At 50.9% G+C, this 13,596-nt stretch overlaps 1 protein-coding gene across 1 annotated transcript; it reads left to right on the top strand.

The window, feature by feature from the left end:
* The first annotated feature begins 356 nt into the window (after positions 1 to 356).
* LOC103629954 (alpha-mannosidase 2) lies at positions 357 to 13,324 on the top strand. The gene is made up of 4 exons (XM_008651052.3): positions 357 to 1,248; positions 1,351 to 1,500; positions 2,420 to 2,452; positions 10,044 to 13,324. The coding sequence occupies exons 1-4, from the start codon at positions 646 to 648 to the stop codon at positions 12,795 to 12,797; spliced, it is 3,540 nt and encodes a 1,179-aa protein (XP_008649274.1). The 5' UTR covers positions 357 to 645; the 3' UTR covers positions 12,798 to 13,324.
* The last annotated feature ends 272 nt before the right edge of the window (positions 13,325 to 13,596 follow it).

The following is a 13,596-nucleotide window of genomic DNA, read 5'->3' as shown; positions in this document are numbered from 1 at the left end:
AGTTTTAGTCACAAAACTTTAGTGACCTAAGGGTGTGTTTAGTTTGACTTTTGGTTTAGGCTGTTACCCCATAAAAACCAAAAGCCAAACCAAAGGGATGGATGCAGGAAGCAGTTTTTTCTAAAAACCGGCTTTCTCGTAGTGCAAAACTGAAAGCACCCCTGGACCTGCTTTTAGTGGCTTTCAGATGGAACCGTGAAAACATATATCGAAGAACTTTTAACAACTTTAGTGGTTTCCATCAAACGATTTTTAGTTTTTTAATAGCTCACAACCTACAACAGCTTTTTACATAGCTCACAGCCTACAACAGCTTTTTTCATAGCCACAACCAAATCAAACAAAGCCTAGATTTTTAATAGCTTACAACACACAACAACTTTTATATAGCTTATAGTCTACAACAGTTTTTTTCACAACCACAGCCAAACCAAACAGAACCTAAACCAAACTGGACCTAGTACATAGCTCTTCCACTCACGAATCCCGACTCTCCAATCCCACCCGAATATTGCTGGGCTGGGCCGGGCCGGGCCGGGCACGGGAGGAAAGGCGCATCGCGCACCCACAGACCCACTCGAGACGACAGACGATCCCGCGCGAGGTCAGTCAGGCCACTCCATCCCGACCCCGAAACCGGCGGCGATGCATTTCTTCTCCGGCAGTGGCGGGGCCCGCTCCGGCGCGCTACTCCCCACCACCTCCAAGCCGAAGGCGCACCACCACCTCCGTTCCAAGTCCTCCCTCTCCGTGCCCGCCTTCTCCCGCCGCCGCGGGGGGCTCTACTCCGCGTCCTCCCCCTACTCCCGGCGCGCCCTCTGCCTCGCGGCGACGGCCTTCGCGGCGCTCTTCATCCTAGCCTTCATCCGTCTCGGTTTCCCCTCATCCCGCTCCGCTGCGCTGTCTTCCCCCACCCGTCGCCGCGCGCGCCTCACCCGCAGCCCCGCCTTTCGCCACCGGGACTCGGCCGCGGCAGCCGCCGTATCGGCTCGGATAGGACGCGAGGCGCCCGTGGATATCACGACGAGAGACCTCTACGACGGGATCGAGTTCAGCGACGTTGACGGTGGTGCGTGGAAGCAGGGGTGGGAGGTCAAGTACAGGGGCGACGAGTGGGACACCGAGAAGCTCAAGGTCTTCGTCGCGCCTCACTCGCACAACGACCCCGGCTGGATCCGCACCGTGGAGGAGTACTACCAGCGCCAGTCGCGCCACATTCTTGATACCATCGTCGAGTCCCTCTCCAAGGTCCTTGTGTTCTCGCCACTCGAGATTTGCTTTTGGGTTTTGGCTCTTGGTGCTCTTCTCCTTTTGACGATTGTCAGGACTCAGGATTCTGCTGTGGTATAGGATTCGCGAAGGAAATTCATATGGGAGGAGATGTCATACCTGGAGAGGTGGTGGCGCGACGCGACGCCCAAGATGCGAGAGGCATTCGCTAAGCTTGTCCGTGACGGGCAGCTCGAAATTGTGAGCGGTGGATGGGTCATGAACGATGAGGTGAGAGGGATGCAAAATTTTGTGGTTTAGATGGGGTTTAAGGAGTAAACCGTAGCTTCTGTCTCCTTGCTTTTGTTTTCCATTGTCATCCCAATATGCTATGCGTCCATCATCTGTCTAGGCCATGAACGAAATGAATTTCATTTCACGTTTTATTACCTGGCTGTCTAGTCGATTACAAATGAATTCCGCCGTGCTTGTAGGACTGATACCGAATTTCATTGTTTCTCCTTGCCCACATTGTGATCTCAAATCTTAGGGAGGTATGCACTTGATGCTTTTGATATGAATTGGTTGTAACTTATTTTGGTCTTATATCTCGTTGGTTTGTGTACTTGTAGTTTCTGTGCTTAGGAGTCGATTCAGGCCTAGTGTCAGGTGTGACTCTTGTGCTACATGGTCACTTCAAGCTTAGAGAATCTACAGATTCTGTGGGCAATTGAGCATTTACATGTTTTAAATAGCGGGCGATAAAATTTACCGGAGAGGCCTGCTCAGCTGCTATAGCCCACTATTTAGTACAATGGTATTGTAGCGACAACTGTTGTGAGCTGGTATAGCGCCACGATAGCCTACATGAACTATCGTGCCCGGATTTGTTTCTCTGGAATTTGCATATATTAGTACACATGTTAAAGAGATTCAACAGTCAGGGTTATGACTAAATGATCACACACAGCACCGGCATGTTTATTTTTTATTTCCTTTAGCATGTTGCTTCTGCTATGAGCTTGTTATTATTAAGCCATTCATTGTTCAACAGATATTGTGCTCTTTTATTCTATATCAATGAAACTAGCGTGTTTTATAACACTGTACTCTTTCTGTTGGTTTAATCTTTTCTAGCAAAGTATTTCATCATATTCATATTTCTCTTTAAAAGGAAGCTACATTGAATTCCCTTTGTTTCTCAATGCAGGCAAACTCCCACTACTTTGCCATCATAGAACAGGCAAGTACACGCCAAAATGACTATTTATACCCATTGTTTTCAAGTTGGACTACTTGCTGCACGTTCTAGCTGACCGACTTGGACGATTAATCGCGATTGGTCCAAATCGACTTGGACGACTAATCGCGATTAGTCGGACGACTTGAAAACAGTGTTCATACCTTTCCTCATTGGTAAATGTTGTGTCATGATTGTCTGTACTCTGTAATTGATGCGTAAACAAAGTGCATTCTTTATCTCTTTCTTATTTGGCATGCACCATGCTGAAAAACACATGGATCTTTACATATCAAAGAAAAAGGCGCTAAGAGGATGCCATATAGACTTGGTTTGATGCTATTTACTATTATTATATATTTTCTCATGTTTTTAAAAAAACTCGACCTGTGGGGGTAAGACAACCCTGGGCATTACATTAAGCAGACCTTCTCATGCATGTCAAGAAAACCATTAAACCTTGTCCCACTCATACACAACGGCATCGTAGCCCATGTGAGAACGAATGCGACCGGGGCCGAATCTTAGATCTGTGCTTTGGCGTGAGACAGACGAGGGGATTTTTTAACCCCAACCTGAAATTTGCTCCCAATGAGGGATAGTTTGGGAGCCAAAAAACCTGAGGAGATCAAAGGGGCTAAAATCCCCTTCCTATTCAAAATTGAATAAGAAGGGAATTTTAGCCCTCTCCTATCCCCCCCCCCAGATTTGTGCTTCCCAAACTAGCCCTAAAAGTCGAACTCAGGACCTGAGTGTTACTTAGACCACCGAACCAACTTAGTTAGAGGTCCTTTCGCTTTCTCATGTTTTAAAGTTTAGAAAACTTAAAGCTGGGCTTAAGTTTTCTCCATTACTTCTCAAGCATGAGCAAGACACCACCACACTCAGACCACCAAACCAACTAAGCTAGAGGTCCTATCGCTTTCTCATGTTTTAAAGCTGAGAAAACTTAAAGCTGGGCTTAAGTTTTCTCCATTACTTCTCAAGCATGAGCAAGACACCACCACTTACAGGATACTATAAGAGAAAAGGGTACCATCATATTCTTGGTTTGAGATAACAGGAAGAACTTATGGGAATATCTCTGTCATAATGGAACATGCTATTGCTTCTTTCCAGTGTATTTCATTGTACAGTTCACTGCATAGTGCATAAGATACTTATGAATGAATAATGATACATGTTTGTTTATCTTTGAATATACTAAACCTAATTAGTATAGACTGGTCAGATGACGCACCTTTACTTATGGTCTATTGTATGAACTCCTCAATTTGGAAAGTTTTTTTTAAAAAAACCTGCCGAGTGGGCCTATAGCATGAATTCCAAAAGAAATGCAAATTGTTAAACATCTTTCCCACTGCAAAAATTAGTTCAGTAACATTGTAATGACATTGATGTGTCAATTGATGAACATCATTTCAGTGAATGATATGCAGGCCTTGGATCTTATATCACTTCGATGTTGGGATCTAGGTAGCAGTGTTATTAAAACTACGTTTAAACGTCAAAACTCTAATTAGAGGTTGAAACCACGTTTTGGCGTTATAAACTGTAAAACACAGTGTTTCATGCGTTTTTAGACCATTAGCTACTTTTGGGCCCATGTTAGTTACTTTTGTCCAATCCGGCTCATGGGTTAAGTTTTGATAAGGCACTAACCTCTCTGTTTTGGTATTTAACTTCATGTTATTGTCTGAAATTATGATATATTGATATTTTTCCTATGTTATTTAAAACTACGTTTACACGAGACTTCTTTTAAACGTTTAAAAGTCAAAACTTTAACCATGAGCGTTTCAACGTTTTATCGTTTTTGTTAGAATACCTAGAGCTCTCGTCTAGGGTTTGGGGTCTTCCCCATGTAATTACCATATCACCCCTTGGACAATGGGCCAGGCCCAATTACACAAGTCTATTAATACATCTCACCCAACTCTGATTAGGGTTATGGGTTCACATTCCATTATGGTATCAGATTAGGTTTTTCCAGCCTCCTCCCTCCCAGCCGCCAGCCGCCGGCTTCCCCTCTCCCCACCGCCGAGCGCCGCCCGGGCAGTCGCATCTCCCTCCGCGGACCGCGGTCCCCTGCAGCCCTGCTCCGCCGTCCGCCCCCAGCCCCCTGCTCCGCTGCGACGCTCGAGCTACCGTCTGTCGAGCAGATCCCAGGCGTCCTGCGTCCTCCTGCGTCCAGTCGTCCACGCGGACGACGCGGCAAGCCGGCCACGCGCCCAGCCGCCCACGGCGCACCTGCTGCTCGGCTGCTCGTCTTCCTCCAAGCGACCGTGCAGCGCGCATCCAGGCGACCCGAGTGCCCCGCACTCCGCGACCTGCGCCCAACGCCGCCAGCACGCACCAGCGTCGCGCCACCGCTCCCGCCCAGGCGCCCACGACCGGCCCAGTTCACCGCGCCGCCTGCCGATCCGGCGCCCCGACGCCGCCCCTCGCCTCCCCGACCGGACCATGACGCAGCCGCCAGGACGCGGCACCTGTCCGTCTCCGGCCGTCGACGCCCCCTGGCGGCCAGCAGAGCCGCGCCCCACCCGTCCTGCGGAGCCCCTGCTGCGGCGTCCTCCAGTCGGCGCCCCGATGGACGCGTCCACCGCCGCCACCACTGCGGCTATGCTGGCTGCCATGGACACAACCGCTACCACCACCAGCCCTGGCATGCACCTCCCCATCGCCCCTGCTGCGATCAGCAGCAGCCTCGCCTATGGAGGGCCCCCCTACATCCCCGGCCTCGGGCCGCCCCATGCTGCTCCCCCGCCACACATGAGCCTTACCTCACACGCCGCTCTCGTGACTGTGCGTGTTCTCCTCCACGACGGCCACCTTATTCGAGGCATGTTCGTGTCCTTCGATCCAGTCTGGAACCCTATCCTTCGGGACTGCGTCGAGGTCCACCCTCAGGCGGGCCGTCACGTGCCTGGACCGCTTGTCTTCCCACGTGCTACGATCGCCTCCCTAGCGGTTGAGCCCATGTCATCTCCCTCCCTTCCTTGTGCCTCTATCGGGACACCTTCTTTGGCCCTCTCCGCTCACACCGCACCTTCGTCACCACCACCTCCCCGAACCACCACCGATTGGGTGGTTGACTCCGGGGCCTCCTTTCACACTACCCCCACCACTAGCTCGTTACTCCACTCCCATCCACCCCACCCATCACATCCTTCCTCCATCGTCGTCGGCAACGGTTCCACCCTCCCGGTCACCTCTGTAGGTACATCGGTTCTTCCTGGACCATTCTGCCTTAACGACGTCCTTGTTGCTCTCGGACTGACTCATCCCCTCCTCTCGGTTCGTCGCTTCACTAGTGACAACCAGTGCTCTATAGAGTTCGACCCCTGGGGTCTCACCATACGCCACCTTCCCACACATGCTGTGCTCGCTCGCTGTGACAGCTCTGGCCCCCTCTATTCTCTTCACTTGCCCTCCACTACCCACACCACAGTAGCCTCATCTCCTGCACTTACTACTACCACCACATCACATGCTCTTGCTACTACCACCACCTCCTCCGCCATTTGGCACCGTCGCCTCGGGCACCCTGGACCTGACGTCATGTCCCAGCTTTCTGGCCACTCTGACATATTATATACTCGGGGCTCTTCTGACCGCCTCTGTCATGCTTGTCAGCTTGGCCGCCATACACGTCTTCCTTTTTCCACTTCCACGTCCAGGGCTGTTCAGGCCTTTGATCTTGTCCACTGTGATCTCTGGACGTCTCCTGTCCTAAGCCTCTCCGGCTACAAATACTACCTGGTCATTCTGGATGACTACTCCCATTTCCTTTGGACTTTCCCCCTTCGACTGAAGTCCGACACGTTTCCCACCCTCACTCACTTCTTCGCCTGGGTGTCAACCCAGTTCCGGCGCCCGGTCCGTGCCCTGCAGTGCGACAATGGCCGCGAGTTCGACAACAACACCTCCCGTTCTTTCTTCCTTACTCACGGCGTCCAGTTACGTCTCTCGTGTCCCTACACCTCTGCTCAGAACGGTCGGGCCGAGCGCATGATTCGCACCACCACCAATATGATCCGGTGCCTTCTCTTCCAGGCGTCTCTCCCTGCCAGCTACTGGGCAGAGGCCCTGCACACCGCCACCCACCTCCTCAACCGTCTTCCCTCGAAGGCGGTGCGCCACCCTACACCTCACTTCGCCCTATACGGCACAACCCCTTCCTATGACCACCTTCGTGTGTTCGGCTGTGCCTGCTACCCTAACATTTCCGCCACCGCTCCTCATAAGCTTTCTCCTCGTTCCACCCGCTGCCTATTCCTTGGCTACTCTCCTGACCACAAGGGGTACCGGTGTCTGGACCTCACCTCCCACCGCATCATCATCTCCCGTCACGTCGTCTTCGACGAAGATGTGTTTCCCCTTGCTAGCTCCACCCCACCCACCGATCTTGACTCCCTCCTCGAGTCCGACCTGATTCCTCCCCCACCTCCGGCGCCCTGTCTTGCGCCGTTACCTGCTCCTCGTGCAGCCACGACGCCACCACGGACGATCTCTTTTGTGCCACGCGCGGCCACGTCGACCCCGCCTGCGCCACGCGCGGCCACGTCGACCCCGCCTGCGCCACGCGCGGCCACGTCGACCCCGGCTGCGCCACACGTGGCCCCGTCGATCACGCCTGCGCCACACGCGGCCCCGTCGATCACGCCTGCGCCACGCGCGGCCACGTCGATCACCCCTGCGCCACGCGCGGCCCCGACGACCCCGCCTACGCCACGCGCGGCCCCGTCGACCACGCCTGCGCCACGCGCGGCCCCGTCGACCCCGACTCGCTTCGCCGACCCTGCGCTCGTCTACCACCGTCGCAGCCACGCCGCCACCTCGGCGCCTGCCGACTCGGGCCCGTCGACGAGCACGGCCCGCTTTGCCGACCCCGCCGTCGTCTATCACCGTCGCGAGCCGGCCATACCCGTCGCTCCCGACGTTCCGGCGGCCCGCTCCGAGTCGTCAGTATACCACCCGGTCGCCATCCACCGCGACCCCGGGCACGTCCACCCGATGGTGACTCGGCGCGCCGCTGGCGTTCTTCGCCCCGTCGACCGGCTGATCCTGGCAGCGGATACGACCTGCACTCCTACGGACGCATCACCTGTGCCCTCCTCCGTTCGTGCTGCCCTCGCTGACCCACATTGGCGTCGTGCTATGGAGGAGGAGTACGCGGCCCTCTTGGCCAACCACACCTGGGACCTGGTGCCGCGTCCACCAGGCACCAACGTGGTCACTGGCAAGTGGCTATTTCGCCACAAGCTGACCTCGGACGGCTCCCTCGACCGCTACAAGGCCCGTTGGGTCCTTCGGGGCTTCACCCAGCGCCCCGGAGTGGACTACGACGAGACCTTCAGCCCCGTCGTCAAGTTCGCCACTGTTCGCGCCGTCCTCTCCCTCGCCCTCTCCCGTGACTGGGCGATCCACCAGCTCGACGTCAAGAATGCCTTCCTCCATGGCACTCTGACGGAGACTGTCTACTGCAGCCAGCCCACCGGCTTCGTCGACGCTGACCGTCCGGATCTGGTCTGCCGGCTGAACCGGTCCCTGTACGGCCTCAAGCAGGCGCCACAGGCATGGTACAGTCGCTTCGCCTCCTACCTGGCCTCCATCGGCTTCGTCGAGGCCAAGTCGGACACGTCCCTGTTCATCTACCGGCGCGGCGACGACACCGTCTACCTCCTGCTCTACGTCGACGACATTGTGCTCACGGCATCCACCGCCGACCTTCTTCACCGCACGATCGTCGCCCTTCAGCGGGAATTCGCCATGAAGGACCTGGGGCCCCTTCACCACTTCCTCGGCATCACCGCCGAGCGCCGGCCTCAGGGTCTCTTCCTCCACCAGCGCCAGTACGCCATCGACATCCTGGAGCGGGCTGACATGTCTGACTGCAAGCCTTGCTCCACGCCTGTCGACACCCAGGCGAAGCTCTCTGAGGACGACGGGCCTCCGGTCGCCGACGCGACGTCTTACCGGAGCCTGACCGGCGCGCTCCAGTACCTCACCTTCTCCAGGCCCGACATCGCTTACGCCGTCCAGCAGGTGTGCCTGCATATGCACACTCCGCGGGAGCCCCATCTCACCGCGCTCAAGCGGATTCTGCGCTACCTCCGCGGCTCCCTCGACTACGGCCTCCTACTCCGACCATCCCCGACGTCGAAGCTTGTGGTCTACACCGATGCTGACTGGGCTGGCTGTCCCGACACGCGCCGGTCCACCTCCGGTTACGCCGTGTTCCTGGGCGCCAACCTCGTCTCTTGGGCCGCCAAACGACAGCCCGTCGTCTCTCGCTCCAGCGCTGAGGCCGAGTACCGCGCCGTGGCCAACGGCGTCGCAGAGGCCTCCTGGCTGCGCCAGCTCCTCCACGAGCTCCACAGTCCCCTCCAGCGCGCCACCCTCGTCTACTGCGACAACGTCAGCGCGGTCTACCTCTCCACCAACCCCGTGCAGCATCAGCGCACGAAACACGTGGAGATCGACCTGCACTTCGTCCGCGAACGTGTCGCTGCCGGTGACGTTCGGGTTCTCAGCGTCCCCACCACGCTGCAGTTCGCCGACATCTTCACCAAGGGGTTACCGTCGAGTGTATTTTTAGACTTTCGATCCAGTCTCAACATCTGTACAGGATAGAGTTGCGACTGCGGGGGGGTGTTAGAATACCTAGAGCTCTCGTCTAGGTTTTGGGGTCTTCCCCATGTAATTACCATATCACCCCTTGGACAATGGGCCAGGCCCAATTACACAAGTCTATTGATACATCTCACCCAACTCTGATTAGGGTTATGGGTTCACATTCCATTAGTTTTAATAACCTCACTAGGCAGCCAATTATTTTCTAGTTTTTGTTATTTGCGGGGGTTTGCTTCTTTGGCGTAATGAAGCATGGTTTATAAAGTTTGAGATGGGCTAACCTTGTGTTCGCTCCTATATATTTTCTAAGGAATAGAACACATCCTTTTGCCGCGATGGAGAGGAGAGTTGTGAGGTTCGAGGTTGTATGAGTAAAACAGGCAGCCGCTGAACCGAATGCTTGAACTTGGGTTGCACCGTGCCGTCTCCCACAAACAAGGCTCGGGGTAAAGAACTGGTTGAGGGTTTAGTTTTTTAATCGATTCATGCATACCTTCTGAGTACATATAATCTCTTCCCTGCTGACTAAGCTACTATATCTTCTAGAAACACACTCCTAACAACCTGGATAACAATCTGAATTTAACTTCATTCTTAAGCAACCTCAATCCCCTAACTACTTGAACTGACATGCTCACTGTATTGTCCTTCTGTGCATAGTGCTCGATGTCGGTATACTTGGCCAGTTGGCCCCATATGCCACAAATTTTCCCTTACAAACTGGGGTGATCTGGGATTAATCCTGTGCAAATGGATTGCGTCTCATTTGGTATTAGTTCATAGGAGCAAAGTCTGGCTTTTTTATTTAATTTCCTATTGCATTAGAGCTAATCTGTACTAGCCGATAATATTTAAATACCAAATTCATACTTGTCTGATATGATTATAACTTATAATACATGACTTGAACAATTATTTAGTCATGAAATTTAATGATCTTTATGATTTTCTTTAGCAGATGATGGAGGGGAATATGTGGCTCAATGATACTATTGGAGTTATTCCTAAAAATTCTTGGTCAATTGACCCATTTGGTTATTCATCTACAATGGCTTATTTGCTTAGGAGAATGGGTTTTCATAACATGTTAATCCAAAGAACACACTATGAGGTGAAAAAGGAGCTTGCAATGAAAAAGAATCTTGAATATTTGTGGAGGCAGAACTGGGATATTGAAGAAACAACTGACATATTTGTTCACATGATGCCCTTCTATTCTTATGATATTCCACACACGTGTGGACCAGAACCAGCAATCTGCTGCCAGTTTGACTTTGCTCGAATGCGTGGTTTCAGCTATGAATCCTGCCCATGGAGATCTGATCCTGTTGAGATAAATCCTGACAATGTGGAGGAGAGAGCAACAACGCTTCTAGACCAGTATAGGAAAAAGTCAACCCTGTACAGAACGAATACACTTCTCATTCCTTTGGGCGATGATTTTCGATATGTTAGTATGGAGGAAGCAGAGGTACAATTCCGCAATTATGAGAAACTTTTTGATTACATAAACTCAAATCCTCATCTTAATGCTGAAGTCAAATTTGGTACCCTGGAGGATTACTTCTCCACATTGAGAGATGAAGCTGAAAAGATAAACTATTCACGGCCAGGTGAACTGGGTTCTGCTGAGCTGCAAGGTTTTCCAACACTTTCAGGAGATTTTTTTACCTATGCAGATAGAAATCAGGATTACTGGAGTGGTTACTATGTATCAAGGCCATTCTTCAAAGCTGTTGACCGTGTACTCGAACAGACGCTTCGTGCCGCAGAGATTCTGGGTTCATTTGTTCTAGGATACTGTCAGAAGTTTCAGTGTGCGAAGCTCCCCATCAGTTTCTCACACAAACTGACAGCAGCAAGGAGGAATTTGGCGCTTTTTCAGCATCATGATGGGGTAACTGGCACAGCTAAAGATCATGTTGTGGTGGACTACGGGACTCGAATGCACACTTCACTGCAAGATCTGCAATTATTTATGTCCAGGGCAGTCGAAGTGCTTTTAGGAGATTTCCATGATAGATCTGACCCTACATTATTATCACATTTTGAGTCCGTGCAGGAACGGTCAAAGTATGATGTTCAGCTGGTACATAAGGTTCTTCACCCTCTTGAAGGGAAGGCACAGTCAGTTGTCTTTTTTAACCCTTTAGAACAGACAAGGGATGAGATTGTTATGGTTGTTGTAAGTAGCCCCGATGTTTCTGTTCTCAATTCAAATGGATCTTGTTTGCCAAGTCAACTTTCCCCTGAGTGGCAGTTTGTCAGCGATGAAAATATTTCGACTGGTCGTCATCGCCTTTATTGGAGAGCTTATGTTCCTCCACTAGGTTTGGAGACCTACTATGTGGTTACTGGGCAGGATTGTGAAAAGGCTATTCCTGCTGCAGTGAAAACATACACAACTGAACAGGAATTTTCTTGCCCTCAACCATATGATTGTTCAAAGCTGGAAGCCAAAACAGTGGAAATGAAGAACTCCAATTACACTCTTTCTTTTGATACAAGTCGTGGTCTCCTCCAGACAGTAACTCGTCACAAGGACGGGCAACAAACTGTGATAGGTGAAGAAATTGGCATGTACAAAAGCCATGGAAGCGGGGCATACTTATTTAAACCAGTTGGGGATGCTCGCTCAATTGTCGAGGAAGGAGGACATTTCATCCTTACTGAAGGGCCATTGGTTCAAGAAGCCCATTCTCTTCCAAAGACAGAGTGGCGTAAGTCACCTCTCTCACATAGTACACGCATCTACAATTGTGGGGACGCTATACAGGACATGCTGATCGAGAAGGAATACCATGTTGAGCTTGTTGGCCATGCTTTTAATGATAGGGAATTGATTGTCAGATACAAGACAGATATTGACAACCAAAGGATCTTCTATTCTGATCTAAATGGCTTTCAGATGAGTAAGAGGCAGACATATGATAAGATTCCTCTACAGGGAAATTATTACCCAATGCCATCACTTGCCTTCTTGCAGGATTCACATGGTAATCGATTTTCTGTACACTCCAAGCAATCATTGGGCGCAGCAAGCTTGAAAAATGGATGGCTAGAGATTATGTTGGATCGTAGGTTGGTTCAGGATGATGGCCGTGGTCTGGGGCAGGGAGTAATGGACAACAAGCCCATGAATGTTATATTTCATCTCCTCACAGAATCCAATGTCTCAGCTTTGCCTAAAACCCATAGTTTGCATACTCTTCAACCTTCCATCCTCTCGCATCGTGTTGGGGCGCACCTGAACTACCCGATGCATGCTTTTATGAGCAAAAAACCTCATGAAAAATCCTTCAAGCGGGCTCAACAGTCATTTGCTCCATTAACTGCTTCTTTGCCATGTGATATACATATTGTGAACCTGAAGGTCCCTCGGCCCCTAAGATTTCCTCACACCGAATCAGCAGAGCCAAAATTTGCTGTTCTGTTGCAGAGGAGAGGCTGGGACGCATCATACTGCAAAAGGGGTGGACTGCAGTGTACAACAGTTGGGGAAGAGCCAGTAAATCTGTTCTACATGTTCAAAGATTTGTCAGCTGTGAATGTGAAGGCGACTTCGCTGAACCTCTTACACGATGACCCAGAAATGCTAGGTTACCTTGAGCAGACCGGTGATGTTGCTCAGGAGGGAGACGTTCTTATCTCACCAATGGAGATTCTGGCATACAAGTTGGACCTACAACCACCATCATCGCAGGAAGAGTAGTTTTAGTTTGTGAAAACAGTACATGCATATTGAACAGTCCTACATGACAGTGAAGATGGATCTTCCCGAAATACTTGATAGCGGCAGTTAGATAGTACTGGAACAGCAATGCTGCAATGCTGCATGTATACGTGTCATTTTCTTGGCATACAGTTAGTGCTTGAACCTCTAGAATTTGCTGGCAGTTGCAGCCTTGTCATCCACGAAGGTACATACACTTGTTCTTGGTATTATGCTCAACAGATCGGAAGATTTGGGGCACATTGAAGCAGAGCTAACTTGATTACGGTAAAAATGTGTGTTAACACAACTGTGTTGCTCCGGCCAACGATAACTTGTATCAGAGCAAGTTTTGTATAATTCTGTTTTGCTTGCATCCTTTTTGTAGTGCCATCATCCTACTGTCAAAAACCTGAGATAGTTTAGATACATGGTTCTTGCTTTCGAGATCTTTATATTGTATGTACACAATTCTGCTTCTATGCATGCGGGGATTGCTGGGAATGCTTCGCCCGTTTTCTTTTTCAGGGCATTTTCATGTGTCCTGGCTACAAAAGCTCACCAGCTTTAAGCCTTTAACGTTGTTTGATACTGTATGGCTTGCTTTGCTGCCATATTTTGCTAGACCAGATCAAGGAATGTTTGGTTCAGCTAAAAATCTGATTCTACCTGGTAGCAGATAATTATGGAAAAGCTGAAAGTTGTTTGGTTGAAATAACTGTCAATTATAGATTTTGTAAGATTATAATAACTTAGTAACATAACTATAGATTATGTGTAAGATTATAATAACTTAGGG

This window comes from Zea mays, chromosome 6 (genome assembly GCF_902167145.1).
Source record: "Zea mays cultivar B73 chromosome 6, Zm-B73-REFERENCE-NAM-5.0, whole genome shotgun sequence".
Taxonomy (NCBI): domain Eukaryota; kingdom Viridiplantae; phylum Streptophyta; class Magnoliopsida; order Poales; family Poaceae; genus Zea; species Zea mays.
This window is presented reverse-complemented; position numbering and strand designations above follow the sequence as displayed.